The following is a 22,715-nucleotide window of genomic DNA, read 5'->3' on the forward strand; positions in this document are numbered from 1 at the left end:
GTGTAGGTCAGTAGCTGTAGCTCTGATTTGACACCTTGCCTGGGAACTTCCAATGCCAGGTGTAGCCCTAAAAGCAAAAAAAAAAAAAAAAAAAAAAAAAAAAAAAAAAAAAGTTAAAATTGCATACATGACAAAGCAGCATAAACACATGTTTATGTCATGCTAAATGCAAAGAATAATTTAAAACTGAATGCATATACATAAAAAGGAATGAAATAATGCCATCTGCAGCAACATGGATGGAACTAGAGATTCTCATACTAAGTGAAGTCAGAAAGAGAAAGACAAATAACACATGATATCACTTATATGTGGACTCTAAAACATGACATAGATGAACCTATCTATCTACAAAACAGAAACACACTCACAGACATAGAGAACAGACTTTCGGTTGCCAAGGGGGAGGAGGAGGGAGTGAGATGGATTGGGAGTCTGGGGTTTGTAGATGCAAACTATTACATTTAGAATAGATAAGCAATGAGAGCTACTGTACAGCACAGGGAACTATACCCAATCTCTTGGGATAGAACATGATGGAGGATAATATGAGAAAAAAGTCCGCACGTTATGTATTGACTATGCTTTAATTAAAAAATAAAATAAAACTGAATGCATATAATGAACATAATGGAATACACAAAATCTTATTAAATCCTCATGTTCTGAGATGTTTTAGCACTATAATTACGAAGAAACAAAAACGTAACTAATTTCTAAATAAGTTTTTAATAATAGACCCTAGCCTGTTAGTTGCAGCATTCACCCACCTTTTCACCTGGAACCGATCACCTTTAAACGTGTCTCAGAGTTTACTCTTCCCACCACATCATGCCTCACAGAGTCAGAATGCGCAGCACTGTGCCAAAAATGAAATAACAGCTTCTGAAAGTTTATGAGATCACACGTTTTTCTCCCTCACCTTTCAATAAAGTTTTACAACGTTGTATCTATTTTACAATACAAAAACTGAAAATGCAGCTAAAGAGAAAGGATCAATGTCCTTTATCTACCGTGCCCCGGCTAGCTGGGGACTCCAGGTCTGTGAAAGTTCGGACACCTAAAGGCTGCCAAGGAGGCGCGGCAGGAGTCGCAAAACAAAAAAAAAAAGGAAACAAACCAAAGAAACGCGCACGCAAAGCCCCGCCCCGCCCAGCGCTGCTTTACGGCACTCGCTCCGCCCCTCCAGGTGCGGGAGGCTGAAGCCGGTCAATATGGTCGGTACTTGGTTTCTCTGCCGGGGTTTTACCACCCTGGCAGGGTTGTTGCTCCTGCCCTTCGGCAGCTTGGCCGCTAGTCAGATCGAGGTAGGAGCCAGGCGCTCTGAGCGACAGGGCCCCGGGGGGACAGCTGTGTCGTGGCCGTGAGCGCCCGGCAGATGTCCGATTCACAGCCGCCGAGGGAAGCCTCCTGGAGTCACCAGCCTCTTACTAGGCTGCGTGGGCTGTGGGGAGGGTGTCACAGGGGGCGGGATTGGACAGTGCCTGTCTGTTGGAGCCTTTTAAAAAGATGCATTAAAAGAATCGAGTATTGGGAGGCCAGGGAGGGCCTGATCCTTGGCTCAGACGAGTGTGCGGTCCCTAGCAGGTGGAAGGTCAGACTGAGTGCTTCACCTAATTTCTTGCTACTAAATACAGCTCCCTCGTTTAATCTGAGTCAGATGGATCCTGTGTTTTACTTTTGGCTCATACTACCTTCCCGTCCATTATAAACCTTTTTACGATCTCCTGTAGTCTGATAATACCTCGGTCCAGTTCTGCAGCCTGTTTCTAGCATCATTATTCAGGCCAGAATATCCAGCTGGCCAAGGGCCCTGGAGTCAGCCAACATTTGAAGATTTGTGGCCATGTTTTAACTTCTGCCTACCCCATCTCCTGTGCCGTTCCTCCTAAGCTAGAAACCTGGGGAGTTTAAAAATAAACTCCTTTCTACCTCACTTTTTAATCACTAATTTTTTTGTTCTGAACTTTTAAAATTACTTTCCTCCTTTCTTGTACCTATCACTTACTGAATGCATTCTCACTGAATGGTCATTTCTCGCCTCATCTATTAAAATAACTTTATCTTGTTTCCTCCATGCTTCCAGACTCCCTCACTTTAGTCTTCATCAAATGTAAACTCGATCAGGTTATTCCTCTAATTGAATCTTTGCATATTTTTCCATGGCTTACAGAATGAAGTCTAAAAATCTTGACCTGGTCTCTGCCTACTTTCCCAGTCTTCATATAGGAGTCCATTCTCCTCCACCTCAAACCTTGATCTTAGACCAATGGACTCAAAAGTTTTTGACTACATACCCCTACCAGTTAGAAACGATAGACAGCATGCATTCTCTGTTTCTGTTCATGAATTACTGCTTCTTTGTTTGTTTGTTTATTGATTTATTTTTCTTTTAACAGCTGAACCTGCAGCACATGGAAATTCCCAGGCCAGGGGTTGAATCAGAGCTGCACTTGCTGGCCTGCGTCACAGCCCCACAATACTGTATCTATCTGAGCCGCATCTGCAACCTATGCCGCTGCTTAGGGCAATGCTGGATCCTTAACACACTGAGCCTAGTATTAAACCCAGCATCCTCAGAGACAATGTTGGGTTCTTAACCTACTGAGCCACAACAGGAACTCTGGATTACAGCTAATTTGTGTATTCAATATTTATAAAGCATCTTGTTTAGGTAATATAAATATGAACAGAAGTTCTATTTTCCTTATTTATTTTAGCAGATTATTTTGTATACTTCATTTTGGAAACCATTACTCTTTTTTGTAGTTAATTACTTTGCTTTTTTTATATTATCATATTTTATTTCTCCTATTTTTTTGTTTACTCATTTGCTAAGTTGCAATAAATTTTAGAAGCTTTCCCCAGCCTTTACTTTTGCCTTTACTGTTGTAATTTGTGCACTTAGCTATTATAGCACTCACCTATTATAACCCATGTATGCCTTGTACTGTCTATTACACCTCACTCACTTAGAGAGCACTAGCTCCCTAACTGGTCTGCCTCAAGTCATCCTTTTCTCCTTTCAGTCTGTTCTCCAAGCTGCAGCCAGAGTAACTTAAATAGGCAGATCTGGAATTCCCCTCATGGCTCAGTGGTAACGAATCCTACTAGGAACCACAGAGTTGCGGGGTTTATCCCTGGACTCACTCAGTAGGTTAAAGATCCAGTGTTGCTGTGAGCTGTGGTGTAGGTCACAGATGTAGCTTGCATCCTGTGTTGCTGTGGCTGTGGTGTAGGCTGGCAGCTGTACCTCCGATTAGACTCCTAGCCTGGGAACTTCCATGTGCTGTGGGTACAGCCCTAAAAAGACCCCCCCCCAAAAAAAAAAACCCACATCATAAATAGGCAGATCATGTCACCCATCTATACCTTAATGTTACTTTAAGGGTAAAGAACTAAATATTGATCACGACCCATTAACAGGGCCTCACATACTTGGGCTCCTGCCTACACCTCCAGTTATCTCTCCCCACTCTCATTTTCAAACTTATAGTCATGATAATCTTTAAGTTTCTAGAAACCTTTAAGCTCCCTTCTGCCATTAGGGCCCATGTTCCCTCTGTCTGGAATTATCTTCCCTCGTCTCATTATCTTTGGATCCTAACCCGGATTTCACTTCTCTAGCGAAACCGTCTCTGACATCCCTGTCTGCCCTCCCCACTCCCAGTCCCTGATCAGGTCTGGTGCCCCTATTACACTCTTCCATGACAGTATAGATCTTACCTTGGTAGAATTTGTAGTTTGTACTTATCTGCTTAATATGTGTTTACCAAATTGGATAGTAACCTATTTGGAGGTAAGTACTCACACTGTTTTTGCCATCATTGTATTCTGAGCCCTGAGGACAGTAACTGGCACTTGGTGCCAATGAATGTGATGAATGAGTGTTACATTGTAGTGTAATGGGTTTGCATGCTTGTCTTTGAACTCTAACTCTGGGATTCTTGAGAGAAGCCAGCATACATTTTACTGATTTTTGAATCATTCTGCATCACATGGTACCTGGCACATGATAAGTGCTCCACTAACTGCATGTGAAATAAATAACTTTGCAGTGTTCATATTGTTTAAACATTCACAAAAGAGTTTGCCATCTTAATTTTTTTCACCGAAGTCTTGATGTAAAAATTTTGGAGCTGGAAGGGACATTAGAGACTCTTGGGTCAACTCATTTCTACATGAGGAAAATCAAGTCTAAAGAGCTAAATGACTTACTCTAGTCTTGCAGCCAGGTGAGGGATAAGATGTGGGTTGAAACTTCGATCTTCAAGTTCCTAAACGACTATAGTATATTGCTTTTTGTTGAGAAAGTTTAAAAAAATCCCCCCCTTATATGTATGTATGTATTTATGACACACACACACACTTGAGTGGACTTTTTGTTTCATTTTCCCTGAAGTTTTCTTGCCAGCTGCAAATTGAAACAGCTGATATTTGCTGTGCAATTATTGTATTCCCGTCACTGCTCCTCCATTCTCTGGGTCAGGTAATATTACCATTTTATAGATAGGGAAATGGAAGCACAGAGAAGTTAAGCAGCTTTCCTAAGTTTATGCAGGTAGTAAGTAGCAGTGTGCAGATTTGAGTCTGGGCAGTCTGACCGTTCTAGTAATTAACACTCTTTGAGAGTAGATCTGAGGTCATTATGGTTTATATTCCCTATTATTTTAATATATAATGAAAGTCATATTCATTAGGTGTCTGGATGGTCTTGAATGCTGAGTTTTTTTCATGTTCTGTGATAGCAAATGTAATTCAGACTTTTAACAGATTAGCAAAATGGTACATGGAAATATGCTAGAGAAAGTGTTCAATCACATCATTTGGTGAGTTCAAATAAAAGGAAGCACAGAAGAGGAAGAAATATTGAATGAAATTTCATCAAGAAGGGTATTGTTTTGCATACAATTGAGACTTGAAATAAGTCATTCACAATTTGAAGACTGAATGGAAAACTAGAAGCATTTGAGGAAGTGCTGACTATATTTGAATTTTTAAAATGTTTAAAAACAATTAGCTCCTCTCCCAATAAGGCCCACCACCAACAAAAAGTTTCTGTATTTCATAAGGGCTAAGACTAGAATATTTATAAACTTGTACAATGATGACTTATTACAACTGTAAAAACTCCTTAAATTTTAACTATCTTTATCAGTCTTTATTCTGGGAATGTGGTTTTTTTCTTCTAATCTTTTTACTATTATTTGACTGATAGGATCAAGCAGAACAGTTCTTTAGAAGTGGCCATACAAACAATTGGGCAGTTTTGGTAAGTGTTTTCTGTAAAGGTATACCTTGTTTACATTAGATATGTGTCTGAGAAAGTTTGCATGAATCAAGTTCTTGAAAATAAAATTTGTTTCTTATATCTATAACAGAAATTATTTATTTTTATTTTGGCTATATTTTAAGTTGACCACATCAGCTAATAATATTTTTTGCCTTCAGTGTATCTGTCAAGTAGCGATATATAAATAAATAGAAAAATAAATAAGGGGTGCTGTGGTTAAAGGAGGCATTTTATAAAGTATAGAATTATTTTCATAATGAAAACTAATAATTGTATTTATAATATTAGTTTATAGATATTATCTAGGCTAATTTATTTTTATTTTTTGTTTTTCTGTTTACGAAAATAAATGATCATTGTAGAAAATTCAAATTATACAGAAAAGTTTAGAAGAGTCTCAGTTGAGAAACAGAAGGTGAGGAAGAATTATTACTGAGTAATTCACAGCTGTAGTTTTCATGTTTTGTGGATTATTTTACACATTAATTCAGACTTAAGAGAGTGAGACTTCAATTAATTGTACTTTCTTAAATGGAAAATTCTGAAATTTGACCAGAGCCAAGTTGAAAGTATAAAATATGCATTTCTTTCAATGTTATATAATTCAGATTTTAAAATATATGTTTTTCCCCTAGTTTGAATTAATTTGTTTTTGGTCTTGACTAGATGAACAGAGGTAAATGAAATGCCTCTTTGCTCTTGTTTTTTTGTGTGTTTTTTTTTTTTTTTTTAGGGCCACACCCACAGCACATGGAAATTCCCAGGCTAGGGGTTGAATCAGAGCTGCAGCTGCCAGTCTGTGCCACAGCCACAGCAGCACCAGATCCAAGCCTCATTTGTAACCCACACCACAGCTCACGGCAAGGCTGAAACCTTAACTCACTGAGCAAGGCCAGAGATGGACACATGAGCTGTGTCTTCATGGATGCTAGTTGGGTTCCTTACTGCTGAGCCACAATAGGAACTCCCCCCTTTGCTCTTGTAATAGTATTGAGAACACCTGCCACCAGAGGGAGATAGAGGGAAAATTGGATTCCATTTTAGTCTCAGGATCTGCTTTAAATAAAACATTTTTGTGTTTAATAAAAAAAGTTATAAGGATAATCCATACTCATGGTTAAAAACATAATACTGATAGATAGTGATTTCGTTTCTAGCTTTTTGGTTTGATTTTTACTAATATAGACAACATTATAATGAAAATTCTTGATATAGTAGATACATTTGCATACTTATATAAGCTAATATCTTTTTAAAAAGTATGTTTTTAAATGATATGTGTTCAAATTACTCTTTTGGAAGGTTTATATTAGTTTATATTCCCATCAGTAGGCGCTGATAGTAGTCATTCCCCACATCCTTGCTGATGGTATGACTTGTCGACTTTTGGATAGTTATCATTTGATTTGTGTATCTTATTTTTTTGTCTTTTTTTTTTTTTTTTTTTTTTAGGGTTGCACCCAGGGCATTTGGAGGTTCCCAGACTAGGGGTCGAATGGGAGCTGCAGCTGCCTGCCCACACCACAGCCACAGCAACACCAGATCCAAGTCGCATCTGTGGCCTACACTGCAGCTTTTGGCACTGCCAGATCCTTAACCCACTGAGTGAGGCCAGTGAACAAACTTGCATCCTCATGGATCCTAGTCAGGTTTGTTACTGCTGAGCCACAATAGGAACTCCATGATTTGTGTATTTTATTATTTTTCAGAACTTATTTGTTTTTTATTTTTTTTTGTCTTTTTAGGGCTGCTCCTGTGGCATATGGAAGTTCCCAGACTGGAGGTCCAATAGGAGCTGTGGCTGCTGGCCCTCACCACACCCACAGCAATGCAACATCCAAGCTGTGTCTGCTGCCTCCACCACAGCTTCACAGCAATGCTGGATTCTTAACCCACTGAGCAAGGCCAGGGACCAAACCTGCATCCTCCTGGATACCAGTTGGATTTGTTACCCCTGAGCCACAATGGGAACTCCTTGTGTATTTTAAATTATGATAGAAATTGAACATCTTTAAGAGTTTTATTGTCCACTTTTTAATACTTTCATTATGAAATGCTTGATCTCATTCTCTGCCCATTTTTCAAAATTGGGTGGTTCATCTTTTTCATATTGAGTTATAATTATTTCAGGTTTTTCATTTCTGTTAGGATTTTATGGTATGTATTCTTGACTTACGGAGGTTTTACGTTTTTATGTTGTCAAGAATTAGTCTTTTTCCTTATTGGATTCCGGGTCGAAAATTCATGTTAATAAAAAAAAACCTTGTAGTTTTTTTCTGTTTGCAGGAGAAGAACATTTGTGCTAGTCTCAAAACCGTCATTATACTTAATATCAGTGTTGCATGTGGGAGGTGGGAGGGTGCTTAGTGGGTAGATATACTATCAACTGACCCAATCTCTGTTTACTTCATTTGAAACAGATGCTCAAGCGGACTGGCTTTTGAGGCATAGCTTTGTATTTTCCTAGTACCTTTAATACCTTTTTTAAGGAGTCAGTTTCTTTTCTTCTTTTTCTTTTTTTTTTTTAAAGGCCGCACCCATCATGGCATATGGAAGTTCCTGGGACAGGGATTGAATCTCTGCAGCTGCAGCAATGCTTCCAGATCCTTTATCCTGCTGCTCTGGGCTAGGGATCAAACCTGTGCCTCAGCAGTGACCTGAGCTGTTGCATTTGGATTTTTAACCCACTGTGCCACAGCAGGAGCTCCAGTTTCTTTTCATTTTCTTTCTTTCTTTTCTATTTAAGTATAAGCCTCCTGGAATCATTTCTAGTTTTGTACTCAGTTCCCAGCTTTTTTATAATGCATTCTCTTTTGTGCATTTAAAACTGTTTTCTATGCTATGTTTTAGTCTCTATCTTACATTTTTCACAACTAAAAGGAGGAAGCAATCCAGAGTGAAAGGAATATTATATAACCCAATGTAGCTAATTTTCTTTTCTATTCTGTGAAAAGATAATGGGCACTGTCTTTGGTTCTGAAGAATTTAACATTTTAGAAATTGGAACATTATAGAAACACATAAATTGAGAATAACTAAGTTGGTTCAGTATTTGATTAAATTACCCAAAGATTTGTTTTCTCTTCAGCTGAATTTTTTTTTTTTCACTTAAGATGAGTTGTGAAAGCCCTCTCCCTAGAGAGATTGGTTTTATTAACAATTCTTTATGTGCTTTGTTGTGTCTAGGCCTGAATTATGATATTTTCTTTTTCTTAGGCGTCTCTGTATCCTACTAAAAAAGAGACAGTTCTGTAACTTTATAGCTTATTTTGATTCCTAAAAACAATATGTTTGTTTTAACATTTTAGGTGTGTACATCCCGGTTCTGGTTTAATTATCGGCATGTTGCAAATACTCTTTCTGTTTATAGAAGTGTCAAGAGGCTAGGTATTCCTGACAGGTAAGAATTCTTAATAAATCTTAACTCTGAGCCTCAGTGAAAATCACCCTTAGATGATTGTATTATATTTGTGTCTTTGTATTGCTTTTGAAAAACATAAAGAAACCTAATATGAAGTTTTTGTTGTTATTATTAGAGCAATAATATACCATCATGTATAAAGTAACTTTTGCATAAGACATGAGGGCAAAGTATATGAAACAGCAGTCAATACTAAGGTAAAAAGATTTGATAAAGTATAATTGTTCAGCATTATTTATTTAATTATTAAATGCCTCAGTCTGGGTTTTTAATTGTAGGCAACAGAAGGCAATTGTAACTGATTCAAGTAAAGAAGGTATTTACTGAAAGCATATTGATTAGCTTACCAAATTGCTGGGAAGGCTGAAGCTTTAAAGAGTCAGGAACAAAGAAGACAAAGTAACAGAAAAGACATTTCTAAAATCGTGGCATAAAACCAGTCCGGTGACAGTAGTGCAGCCTTGAATTGCTGAAGACTAAATTCGGCTACTGCATAGCTGCTACTATTGCCCTTGGAAACTTAACGTTGCTATTGCTGCCTGCTGCCAAAATCTGACCTTTGCCATCTCGACTTCTTACTGTCTCTAGCTCTTAATTTAGAGTCTGATGGGAATGTCTTGTTGGCAGAGCATAGATTAAGCACCCATGTCCATGCTGCAGGGGTGATAGGAAGAAGGACCATATAGCTTGTTAGTTTCTATATAGAGACTGGGGGGCTCTGCCTTCTGTGGAGACTTATAAAGTGGTCTATTTCCTAACTGTATGAGGGAATTCAGGTACTAAGCAGAACTCCACACCTCCACCCCCAGATACATGTCCTCCACATTTGGTTTGTCAGATGTGATACATCTATTTTTGCTACCTCCAAAGCAATTACAGAAGAAACTGCAGTTGGTCCAGTTATTTAGGTTTGATTTATGTAGCCCTTCCTCCCTCTCTACCTGTGAGGCAGTACAGAAGAGCTTTGCAGTCGGACAATGCGAGTTTGAAATCAGGGTTTAATGATGATTTTGATTAAGTCATTTAGCCATCCTAAGCCTGTTTCCTCAGCTATTACATGGTGATAATGGTACCCTTTTTGCAGGATTTAGGTACTTGTAATGAAAAGTGAGGAGAGCAATGTATAAAGTGCTGCAGGAGCAGAAAGGAAGCCATGCATGACTCGGGAAACAAAGTTATGTTACAGTCTGTGTTAATAGTTTATTTTAGCCTCAGAAGCTGACAACTGTAGGCTGGGTACTATAATTTAATTCCTGTATTTCATTGGGAATTGAGGTAACTTGGTGATACCATTTTTAAAAAAATACATTAAATTAAGTCTGAGAAAGGATGATTTGCTTTATCAAGTGTAACTATTCTTGTAATTAGCCAATTACCATCATCTGTCAGTTGGTTCTCCTCATATGGGTATGTGTGATTAGTTTTTAACTCCCTTTGCTTCTGTATTTTATGTGCTCTTCCAGGGAATTACTGTGCATGGTTTGGCAGTAGGTTTCATTTTGGTAAATGAATCTTTATAAAGTCATTAGGATATATTTAAATGGTTTAAGTAAGATTTAGAGAAACTTTTTAGAAATAGACTATAACTTGAGGATATATTTTATATATTATGATTAGTAAGTTTGTCCCTGGGTTTCTGAAGAATGTTCGCTAAAAAGCTTATTCCTGTTTCAAATGCTTTCCTGTCTACATCTCTGTTTATAAAGTCTTTATTGGGGAATGAATTGGAAATTTAAATAGTTGATTTAAACCATTTGTTACTTAATAGAGATTAATAGAAAATATTCTATTTGGAAGGAAGCCTTATACATGTATGTGTAACTGGGTAACATGTATGTGTAACTGGCAGAACACTGCAAACCAGCTATAATGGAAAAAATAAAAATCATTATAAAATAAAAAAAAATAGTCTCAGAAAAAAAAGAGTCTATTTGGCTTTTAGCCTATTATGGTGAATACTCCTCTTACAGGTGACTGGTCCCACTTTACTCCTACCTGGAATTAAGTATAAAATACTTTTTAGTTAGAAAGCAATAACCTATTATGGAATAACAGTTTAGGAGTTCCCGTGTGGCTCAGTGGTAAATAACCTGACTAGTGTCCATGAGGATGCATGTTCAATATGTGGCCTTGCTCAGTGGGTTAAGGATCTGATGTTGCTGTGAGCTATGGTGTAGGTCACAGACGTGGCTCCGATCTGGCACTGATGTGGCTGTGGTGTAGGCCAGCAGCTATAGCTCTGATTCAAACCCTAGCCTGGGAAGTTCTGTATGCTGCAGGTGTGGCCCTAAAAAGACAAAAACGAAAAAGAAAGAAAGAAGTAACAATTTGGAAACTCAAAATCGATAAGGGCAGTTTTCACTTTTACAGCATGAATTTCAAAACACAGCTTGAATTTATTTGATAAATTATAGAACATTTTCAAGTTAAAGCAATATTATCCTAGCATCTGACATATGTCATAGTTTCTCAGGGTGTGTACCTGAGAAAAATGATTGGTCCTTGCATTTAATAAAAAATATGGGTAAAGCTCTGTTTTGTTTTATTTGGGTTTACTTTGCTTCCTTTTTTTTAAAGGACATTTTACTTTTGTCTTGCAGTGCAAAGTATTTGGGTTTTGTTTTCCCGTATACTTAAGTAGGAAACTAGTACATGTCAGAAATCGTTTCCTGAAACATGTGACACAGATGATTGCCTTCTGTTTTGGAAGTTCACATCAATTCCGCAGACCTCATTAGTTATATCAGTACTATTCTGATTTCTCTCTGATCATCTTTTGTATTTCATGTACTTTGACCACCCTGAGCTCGTCTCTCTGCCTGGAATGGTTGTCTGTACTTCAAGCTCACTGCTAATAAAACCTGGCTGTAAGTCTGAATCATTCGTGGTGTATGTTAAAAATGTTGGTTTCTCAGCTTCAACCCTGGAGATTCTACCTCACTAAATCTGAAGTGAGTCCTAGACGTTAGCTCTGTATGTGGTTCTAGTGCACAGTCAAGTTAGGAAAGTTTCCAACTTTCCAAATTCACTTTAATACTTCAGAAAAGCATTTCCTGGCCCCTTGTTTGCTTTTGTGGTATCCTTTGTGTGTGCTTTGATTATAACCTGATTATGTTAACTATAGTATGTCTCCCTCATTAGATTATGAACTCCTTGAAGGGAACAGAGTTATTATTTTATTTCAGTTTGTATTTCTAGCATCTGGTATAGTGCCAGGCACATAATAGGTGCTCAGTAGGTCCCTGGTAAATAAACATGTGACTTGGAAATACTTTAATCAGTTAGGCAAAACACATGCAAGTTTGTACTTTAAAAGTGAAAACTTTTCTGTCTTCTAAAGTGTGTTAGTGTAGATTTTAGCAAATGTTAATCTGTTATAAAAGACTTTCTTTTTAAAACGATTTTTGTTTTTTCCATTATAGCTGGTTTACAGTGTTCAGTTTTCTGCTGTACAGCAAAGTGACCCAGTCACACATACATATATGCATTCTTTTTCCTCACATTATCCTCCATCATGCTCCGTCATAAGTGACTGTGTATAGTTCCCAGTGCTATACAGCAGCATCTCATTGCTTATCCATTCCAAAGGTAATAGTTTGCTAAAAGACTTTTTATACATAGGTTGCCAGAATTTTATAATACTATACCAAAATACTGACTCAGAGAGGGGATTTTAATGGTTATGGGGGAAAATAAAAAGGCGTGCTCATGAATCCCCTTTTGACTATTATCATTTTCATTCCTAAGTTCCATGGAGGACAGGTATCTTGCACTTTGTCATGCACTTCTGTAACCTTACCCACCCTCAGAGGTTTTTTTTCTTTACCTGGTTTTAGCTTCTGGAAACATTTCACTATTTTCAGGAAATTTGATGTCCTCAAATAACTGTCTTGGACCAAATCTCTGTTTTGCTACCTCCACTATGCTTTGTATGTTTAAGATGAGGAAGAGAAAATGCATTAGACAGGGGTTAGGTTCTGAAGTCAGTATGTGAAGCAAAAATTGAGCCAAAATTATTCTAGTAAGTTTCTTAAATAGCATCTAAAGTGTAATATAGTATTACTTTTCATTAAGTTGAACACAGCCAGTTTTAGAGCAGTGCTAGAACACATTATTGTTTTCTTTTTCTTTGTGGAGCATTTGATGAAGGGTTCACTTAGGATTAAGGGACCTGTTGTATGGAAAATATCCACATCTCTGACACTAGAATTGTGATGCTCATGCTGGGACAGGCACAGGAGAATTGAGGGAATGTAGAATCGTAGCTCCCATCTCTTTCATGTTTACTTCGGGGAATAGATGTATTGAGTAATAGGGTGGATGAGCTCTGTCCCTCCCTTTATTTATTTGTTTTTTGGCTCAATGCCTAAGAATTCGGTTTCTGGAGTTCAATAAATAAATAAATAAATAAACACACACACATATATGTACATATATATATAATTTTTCTTAAAATATGATTTAGCTCTACTACAGGTTATAACGATCCCTATCTGATAACTGTTTCTATAGTTAAATCCAGCAGCTTTTCTATTTTTTCCCCTTACTTTATATTTTAATCATTACGTGAGATTAATATTCCTAATTTAAACCTTTATTCATCTCCCCTTTATTCATCAACTCTTAGTGTGTGCAAAATAAAGTTCAAATCCCTTATGCTTGAAATGCAGGACTTTTGCACTCCATCCAACTCTCATATTCTGATCATTTATTTCAATTCCTTAGGCTCCAGTGGATTCCTTCTTGAAAGTCCCTGTGTTGGTTTCTGGCATTGCCTTAGGCTGTCCTTTCGTCTGTATTTCTTTCCTTTGTTCTTCAGTATGCCCAAATTCACTTCATACATCCCCTAAGGCTTTCTTGGTCCTTCTTGCATAAATATTTTATTTATCCTTCTATTATAGTACTAATTTTTGTTATGTATTAATCTTATTTCTTTAAGGCTGGTTCTGATACTGTGTTTGTATTCCACAAAGTATTCTTTGGTATATTGTGCAGAGTTGAATGAGTGAATGAATAGTATGCTTAAGATCCCTAGTTAAGTAGAACTTAATTGGTCTAGGCTAGAAAGGAAATATTTATGGGACTATTGCTTATTTATAGTCTCTGGGAGATCTTGTTTATTAAGCTGCACTGAGCTAAAAATGTTCTGTGGTATATTTTATAAACTACTCCCTGACTCCTGCTTCTGGGATCCATGGGTGAAGTGATCACACCAGGGAACTTCAAATTCATTTCCTTCTGTCGATGGAAGTCCTTAGAGTGTTGCCTAAGACAGGTTAACTTCAGCTTGACTTATTCCCTACCTTCTTACTATTTAAGTTCCCTCAGGAGGCACCTTTTTTTGTTTTTTTGCTCCCATGTCCCTTTTAATTTCTTTCTCAAGTAATAAATATCAGAATTGGAAATGCGAATTCTGGTAATGTTTTTGTAAATTAGAAAAAAATCACTAACTGCCTTTTATTGTTCCTTAAATCAAATTAGTAGTAGAGCTTTTGAGTGTTGCTCTTTAAGCTGCTGTGGATCAGATCTTATCTATAAGAGGATATTGTCTAAGGGAGAGCATTAATCAGATATTTCAGGAATTTTGTAGTATAATTTCTCATTAAAATAATATGGAGAAGGGCATGGCTATTATAGTTCTTTGAACATGCTTGTGGTGAAGTTCCCACTGTGGCTCAGTGGAAGCGTATCTGACTAGTAGCCATGAGGCTGTGGGTTCCATCCCTGCCCTGCTCAGTGGGTTAAGGATCTGGTGTTGTCTTGAGTTGTGGTATAGGTTGAAGCCAAGGCACAAATCCAGCATTGCTATGGTATAGGCCGGCAGCTGGAGCTCCAATTTGACCCCTCCCTGGGAATATCCATATGCCACGGTGAGGCCCTAAAAAGCAAAAAAAAAAAAAAAAAAAAGGCAAAAAAAAGGAAATGCTTGTGACTTTCTCTCCAACAAGCCAAAATGGACCCTGGTTTTTGACCTTGTCCTCTATCCTCCCTGCAACACACAGTCACTACCCACCATAATTAAGATACTGTATTAGGGATTTTATTATGAATCATTTCATTTATTCCTTGAGGCTGTTATGAGAGATTTTCACCCCCCCCCACATTGTATATATTGAAAATGCTTTCTCAGGAGTTCCCGTCGTGGCTCAGTGGTTAACGAATCTGACTAAGAACCATGAGGTTGCGGGTTCGATCCCTGGCCTTGCTCAGTGGGTTAAGGATCTGGCATTGCCATGAGCTGTGGTGTAGGTTGCAGATTCGGCTTGGATCCCACTTGCTGTGGCTCTGGCATAGGCCAGTGGCTACAGCTCCGATTAGACCCCTAGCCTGGGAACCTCCATATGCCGTGGATGTGGCCCAAGAAAATACAAAAAAAAAAAAAAAAAAAAAATTAATTAAAAAAAATTAAAAATTAAAAAAAAGTTTCTCAGAATGGTGAAATGACTTCCTTAAGGTCCATTAAAGATACTGTGAAATAATAGAAACAGAATTTGAATTCAGGTGTTTTGACTTTATGGCTGGACCGTTTCTATCACATCACAAATATCTCCTAAGAAATTACAACAGGTAATATTTTTGTAACATTTACAGTTAGAGAATTCTTTTAATAACATGATCTCATTTTATGGTATACACTGATCATTTAATACCATATTTAATTAAAAAATGTGTAACTACATGTTGAATGTGACGATACTAGGATGTTATGGAAATGGTTAATGTTAATTGAAAATATAAGGAACGTCTCTCTTGTTTTCCCATTTTCTTCTTTTTTCCATAGTTTTTACTATTGTCAAGACTTCATTATCTCACGTTTTGTGTTTTTCATGCTTCTGTACTTGAGCAGCTTTGTAGCTGTTTATTCCACCTCTAATCTTTTTCTTCCTCCAACTCATCCTACACACAGCTGTTGGAATTATCTTTCTCAGGCACTGCTTTCGTCTTTTCACTCCCACGATTAAGAACCTGCAGTAACTCTGTTGTTTCTCTAAAAATTCCAAAAATTTCAACCAGCCTTCCATCTTTACTGCTTTGTTAATTCCAACTTACTATGTTCATTTGTTAATTTGTTATGACATCTACTACACAATATTTATTCACTCCCATTTCTATTTTTTTTTTTTTTTTAACCATTCTTCCCATTAGAACACTTAGAACATCCCCTGCACTGTCCTTTTCTGCCCATATATCTGTGTTTCTTTCCTTTGGGTCACTATGTAGGACTTTATTCTCTACAGGGAAGTCACTGGGTGGTAATATTTTAAACTATTCATTCATTTTTAAACCATTTCATAAAATTTCATAAGAGTTTTTGAATAACTAGATATATATTTAAAATTTTATTCTATTGCTATGTTTATTTTATGACGTTGACTCATTTTTTTTATGAACAAAAGGACAGGAACCTTAAATGTGCTTATAAATAATTTGCAATATATTATTGTAGTTATTGTCATGATAATATTCACTCCTGCCTTTGAATGTTCTGCTTTGTCTTCTGTCATTTCCCAACAGTTTTTTTTCTCATATACTTTGTAAATATATGAATAAGAATGTTTGAATGTAGATATTTATGTATTCTAAGCAGTCTGTCATTTTATTCTCATACTGGTAGCTGATCTGCCCATCACCCCGCATGATGTTCCTGATGAAATGCATAATATCTTGTGTAGGTAAACATTTAGAATAGTTAAGAAGTTGAAGTGTGCTCCAAGGAGGAGAGTAGTGACAACACTAAAAGGAGCATTTTGGCCACTGCTATCACATTCTTATGGTTAGATAATTAATAAGATCCATTTGCAAGACTAAGAAGACCTTGGAGCATTTTATGGAGCAAAGGGGAAATTTCTTTATTGATGTGTAAATACGTAGGAGGGTTTTGGGTTGTTGAAGAAGTGAGAGATGCTTATTCCTTCATCAAAACTGTTAGGAAATTACAGAAGACAAGAAGCAGAACATTCAAAGGCAGGAGTGACTATTATCTTGACAATAACTACATTGTCTTCATTGCTATTACTATCTTCCTATCTGGTAATTTGATTTCCTTGATTTTGTTCTTCTTTTGAATTGTCTTGGCTATTCTTTGGTCTTGTTCTTTCATATTAAGTTTAGAAGAAGCTTGTTGAGTTCTTGAAACCCTGTTCGATTTTGATTTGCATGGCAGTGAATTTTAATTTAGAGAGAACGGGCTTCTTTATAGTATTAAATCCTTCAGTTTATGAGTAGAGTATATCTTTAATTTTGTTTATAGTTGTTAGGGAATTGTTGACTGAAACTGCCTACTTAGGTCAAGCATGATAATAACTGCTTTCATAAGTTGTCTCAGGACAGGAGGCCCCTATAAGGAACAACTAACTGGGAGAATTTGGAGGGCGAAAAGAGCGAGGAGACGCCAGCCCATAATATGTGTTGTAAAACTAAGTGGAAGAATTCAGGAGGGGCCAATTGGGATGAGCCGATCAACCTTCCTGATTCCTGAGCTAGAGGACTGGATGGTAGTGGAATCCTTGGCTGAGAGATGCCCATGCCCCAGGAAGGACCCTGAGTCAGACCAAATATGAGCCAAGCAAGATGATTGGCCAGGGACAATCCAGAAGGGATCCCCATTCCTGCAACATAACTTTGAATTTTTCTCCATAAACATTTTTGGTAGAATTTTTAGTTGTCTTATATTTTTTTGGTTAATAATATAAATGTATTTAAAAAATACATTTTCTCAGCGTTCCCATTGTAGCTCAGTGGTAATGAACCCAGCTAGTATCCATGGATATGGGTTCGATCCCTAGCCTCGCTCAGTGGGTTAAGGATCTGGCATTGCCATGAGCTATGGTGTAGGTCGCAGATGCAGCTTGGATCCTGTGTTGCTGTGGCTGTGGCGTAGGCCAGCACTTGCAGCTCTGATTTGACCCTTAACCTGGGAACTTCCGTATGCCATGGGTACGGCCCTAAAAAAAGCAAAGAAAAAATTTTTTTTCTTCTGTTTTGCGTTCAGTTGGTTTTTGTATGTTGTTCCAGCAACTTGCTAAGCTCTTATTAATTTTAATAATTTAACTCTAAATTCTTTTTTTGGTAGCCATAAAATCTACAAATAATTATAGTTTTCTTCCTTTCAAATCTTTGTACCATAAAAAACTTTTTTTTAAATCTTCAAAAGCATTTATATTTGAAAATTTGGAGACAAACCTCAAAATTAGTAGTTCAGAGAAATCTTTTATTTTCCACATGAGAAAAATGTATTCCTGAGAAGTAAAGTGATGTTTAAAGGTTAACAACTAGGAGTTCTCCTTGGTGAAGTGGGTTAAGGATCCAGTGTTGTCACTTCAGTGGCTTGGTCATTGATGTGGCATGGGTTTGATTCCTTTCTTCTTTTCTTGGCCTGGGAACTTCCACATGACGGAAAAAAAAAAAGTCAACAACTGTGTGGTAGCAGATCTAATTCTAGAATCCTGGTACAGTGATTATATTGTATTGTTTCCCAATTCATCAGTACAAATAAGTAAAATATTAAGGAAAAAGGATAAATGAAAGCAATTAAAATACACCTTATGAACTTAATGTTTGCATAACTCAATGTACTTGATATTTATTGTAAACAATAATCTAATAACCTAACCAAAATTAAATAGCCTATCTTCAGAGCTCTCTCCTGTGATAAGCTTTCTCTAGTGCTATCCATCTATTTCAATTTGAAAATAACTCAGAAAACTATTTTTATTTTCATTTTGGCATCCCCAGTAAAGTACACCTATTGGCATCTTATATCTAATTTTTATGTCACATTGTGCAATAACTTGATTGCCTAAGTGTTTGTGAAGACTGTATTAAGTAGTCTTGTTGAATGATTATTTTAAAATCAATTATAAACCAGTTTAAGATTCATTTGCTTCCAAGGATTATGTAAATGTAAAGAAATCACTGTTTAGATGGGAAGCTGTTAGCATAGTGTTTAAGAGTACAAGTTTTTAGTAAAACTGTCTCTATTTGCAGATGTCATGCTATTATATATAGCAAACCCAAAAGACTCTACCAGAAAACTGTTAGAACTAATAAATGAAATTGGTAAAATTATAGGATACAAAATCAATATACAAAAATATGTTATGCATCTATGTACTAATAATGAACTATCAGAAAGAGAAATTAAGAAAATAGTTCCATTTACAGTTGCATCAGAAACAATAAAATACCTAGGAATAAAGTTTACCAAGGACGTGGAAGACCTGTACACTGAAAAATGTTAGACATTAATGAAGGAGATGAAAAAGACACAAATAAGTGGAAATTCTGTGTTTGTGAGCTGGAAGAATTAATATTGTTAAAACATCTGTACTGCCCAAAGCAATATACACATTCATGTAATCCCTATCAAAATTCTAATGGCATTTTTCACAGAAATAGAAAAAACAACCCTAAAGTTTGTATAAAACCACAGAAGAGGAGTTCCCATCATGGCACAGTGGTTAAGGAATCCAACTAGGAACCATGAGGTTGTGGGTTTGATCCCTGCCCTTGCTCAGTGGGTTAACGATCCGGCGTTGCCGTGAGCTGTGATGTAGGTCACAGACGTGGCTCGGATCCCGCGTGGCTGTGGCCCTGGTGTAGGCTGGTAGCTATAGCTCCAATTAGACCCCTAGCCTGGGAACCTCCATATGCCATGGGAGGGGCCCAAGAAATGGCAAAAAGGACAAAAAAAAAAAAAAAAAAAACCCACAGAAGATCCCCAGATAGCCAAAGCAGTCTTGAGAAAGAAAAACAAAGCTGGAGACATCACACTCCCTGATTTCAAACTATATTACAGAGCTACAGTAACCATAACAGTACAGTATTGGCATAAAAAAAGATGCATAGACCAATGGAATAGAATAGAGAGCCCAGAAATAAATCCATGTATATATATGATCAGTTAATTTATGAAAAGCCAAAAATATACAATGGGGAAAAGATAGTCAATAAATGGTGTTGGGAAAACTGTACAGCCACATGTAAAACAATGAAACTGAATCACCAACTTACACTATACACAAAAATCAACTCAAATGGATTAAAAGACTTGAACATAAGATCTGAAAACATAAAACTCCTAGAGGAAAATGTTGGCAGTAAGCTCTTTGATGTTGGTCTTTTTGATGATTTTTTGGATTTGACATAAAAAGCAAGGGTAACAAAGGAAACATCAACAAGTGAGACTATAACAAACTAAAAAGTTTCTGTATAGCAAAGGAACCTATACACAAAACGAAAAGGCAATCTACTGAATGGGAGAAAATATTTGTAACTCATGTGTCTGATAAGGAGTTAATATTAAAAAATGTAAACAATTCATAAACTCCATAGCAAAAACAAAAACCAAACCAAAGCAAAAACAAACAGTGCAATTGCAATAATGGGCAGAGAACTGAATAGACATTTTCCAAAGAAGACGTACAGATGGCCATAGGTACATGAAAAGGTGCTCAACATCACCTATCATCAGGGAAATGCACATCAAAACCACAATGAGGTATTATTGTAAGTAATCTAGAGACGATTTAAAGTTTAGGGAGAATATTGCTGTGTAGGTTATATGCAAATACCAAGTCATTTTATATAAAGGACTTGAGCATATGTGGATTTTGGTAATCAAAGAGGTTCCTGGAACCAGTCCCCTGTAGATACCAAGGGTCAGCTGTATTGAAGCATCAGTAAAAGGATTTGATGTCATAGATTTTAGATAGGTGCTAATTGATCTGAGAAATAGGAACGAAGACAGACAATTGATGGGGTGAAAGACAATACACACCAATTTACTTCTCTTCCTTTCTCCCTTATTTCTTCTTCCCTTCCTCCTCCTTTCCTTTTCCAGCCAAGAAATATGTTGTCAAGAGTGAATGGTGTTTAGAATATGCTTGCTGGTTTTTGTAATTTCAACTGAAGTGGGATAAAGGAAAGGGAAAAGAGCAGAGGAGTAAGCTTCCATGAAAAATCTAAGTACTTGGCTGTGAGAGTGACCTCAAAATAAGTCAGACTCAGCTTGACATTTCACCATGGAAAGTGATGATAAGTATTTCAGAGAAATTTCTGAGGCCTTTCCTGAAGAATTGATAGAAACAGTGTTGTAATTCTCAGTCATGTTCTATTAGACTCAGGGGTGTTAAAAGTATAAGTGAAATTAACATTTGTGAACATAATTTTATTTCTTTGGAGAAAAGATATTTCACAGAGTTTTATATTAATGGTTTCCAAGAACTTGACCTAAGCGTGAGTGGGAGGTTGCTCAATTCAGTAAAAGGTACCCTGACATTAAATCCTTATACCCACTCATTCACTTACATTTATTTGTACCCATCTTCGAGTCTTCAAATCATGAAATTCAGATATTAAATTTTAGAGAGTAAAACCCATGTTAATGGGATATTAATTTACCTAAACTGTTAGTTTTTCCTCCACCATACTAGAAGCAAAAGGACAATCTAAGAAGATCGTATTAGGGAGATTGTTCTAGAAATATATTTTAGAATTTATTCTGGGCCATAAATGCTAACTTAATGTCTTGTACTTCTTCTGTCTATATTGTTAAATGTAATAAAATAGATATTCAAATGTTAGCTTTGATATACTAATAAAGATTATTGTTTAGTAGATTGTATTTATTCAAGAAAGCAGTTCATAGATACTGTCTTTTTAAAAAAGTTTGCTTTTTATTTAGATGTTTAGCTCTTGTACTAGGTTTTTACAAGCTGATGAACACTGACAAATTATTTGTCCCACAAAAGTATAACCACTATTACTAGACAATATAAACATATGGTTAAACTAACATTAATACATATCACCTCTTGATCAATTACATAATAAACTATCCAGTATCCAGATATACAACTCAAAAGGCATATGAAAATTAGATATCTGCTCAGTTCACTAGCAGGAACCTGCTTCTTTTTTTGAAAGGGAGATTGGGTAGAGAAAGAAAAAATACACTTCGAACAAAAATAATAGCTGGTGAATAACTTCCAACAGGTATGGAAAAATAACAAGAATTTCAAGAATTTTACAATTAAGAATTTTTTGCTACAATAATAAAACATCTCTGCCCTTAAAATATATTTACTGGAGTTCTCTGGTGGCTCAGCAGGTTAAGGATTCTGGCATTGTCATTTCTGTGGCTGTGGTTATTGCTGTGGTGTGGGTTTGAACACATGATGCAGACATGGCAATTTTTTTTTTAAACTAAATTAAAGAGCATATTCTATATATTCTGCAGAAGGTAAAGTCAGTGTCTTCCTAGAAGTATTCAGTTAGATATTTAGCAGTTCCCATCATGGCTCAGTGGTAACAAACTCGACTGGTATCCATGAGGAAGTGGGTTCAATCCCTGCCTCACTTAAGAGGTTAAGGATCCGGTGTTGCTGTGAGTCGTGGTGTGGGTTGCAGACATGGCTTGGATCCTGTGTTGCTGTGACTGTGGTATAGGCTGGCAGCTGTAGCTTCGATTCCACCCCTAGCCTGGTAAATTCCATATGCCGCAGGTGCAGCCCTAAAAAGACTCCCCCCCCAAATGAAATATTTAGCCCTCTCCCATTCCTTTTTAGACTCTTCCTGTTAAGTTGCACACAAAAGTGCAAACATTAATTGTAAAGTTTTTTTGCTTGGAGACATTAAAGATATACTTCTATATACAATGTAGATTTTCAAAGTACAGATTTTCTCTAATAGCACAAAATGAGATTTATAGAAAGATATTAAATAACCCCATGTGACTTGGTAAAAAGTTTAACAAAAATCAATGGTTATGCAAACTTGTATACTGACATGAATGTGGGCGAATGTAAGTGTAAAGTGAGCAAGCAAATAAGTATATAGGCCCTGTTTTCAATGTTTGAAATGACTGGAGGAGTAAACCACTAAGACCTGGAGTGTTCATGGTTCCTAGGGTTTTAGTTGATACTAAAATAACATACGTGTTACCCTGGGTATTGTGATACCTAATGTTTCTAAATTTCTTTTTAAATTATCTTTTATTTT

The 22,715-nt window shown here is 36.6% G+C and overlaps 1 protein-coding gene across 1 annotated transcript in view; it reads left to right on the top strand.

The window, feature by feature from the left end:
• The window catches only part of PIGK (phosphatidylinositol glycan anchor biosynthesis, class K), a 117,241-nt gene continuing 95,717 nt past the window's right edge, over positions 1,192-22,715 (top strand). Inside the window, 3 exon segments of the mRNA NM_001032358.1 lie at positions 1,192-1,307; positions 5,219-5,272; positions 8,602-8,693. Coding sequence (NP_001027529.1) covers positions 1,215-1,307; positions 5,219-5,272; positions 8,602-8,693 — 239 coding nt within the window. The 5' untranslated portion in view covers positions 1,192-1,214.

Source organism: Sus scrofa, chromosome 6 (genome assembly GCF_000003025.6).
Source record: "Sus scrofa isolate TJ Tabasco breed Duroc chromosome 6, Sscrofa11.1, whole genome shotgun sequence".
Lineage (NCBI taxonomy): Eukaryota > Metazoa > Chordata > Mammalia > Artiodactyla > Suidae > Sus > Sus scrofa.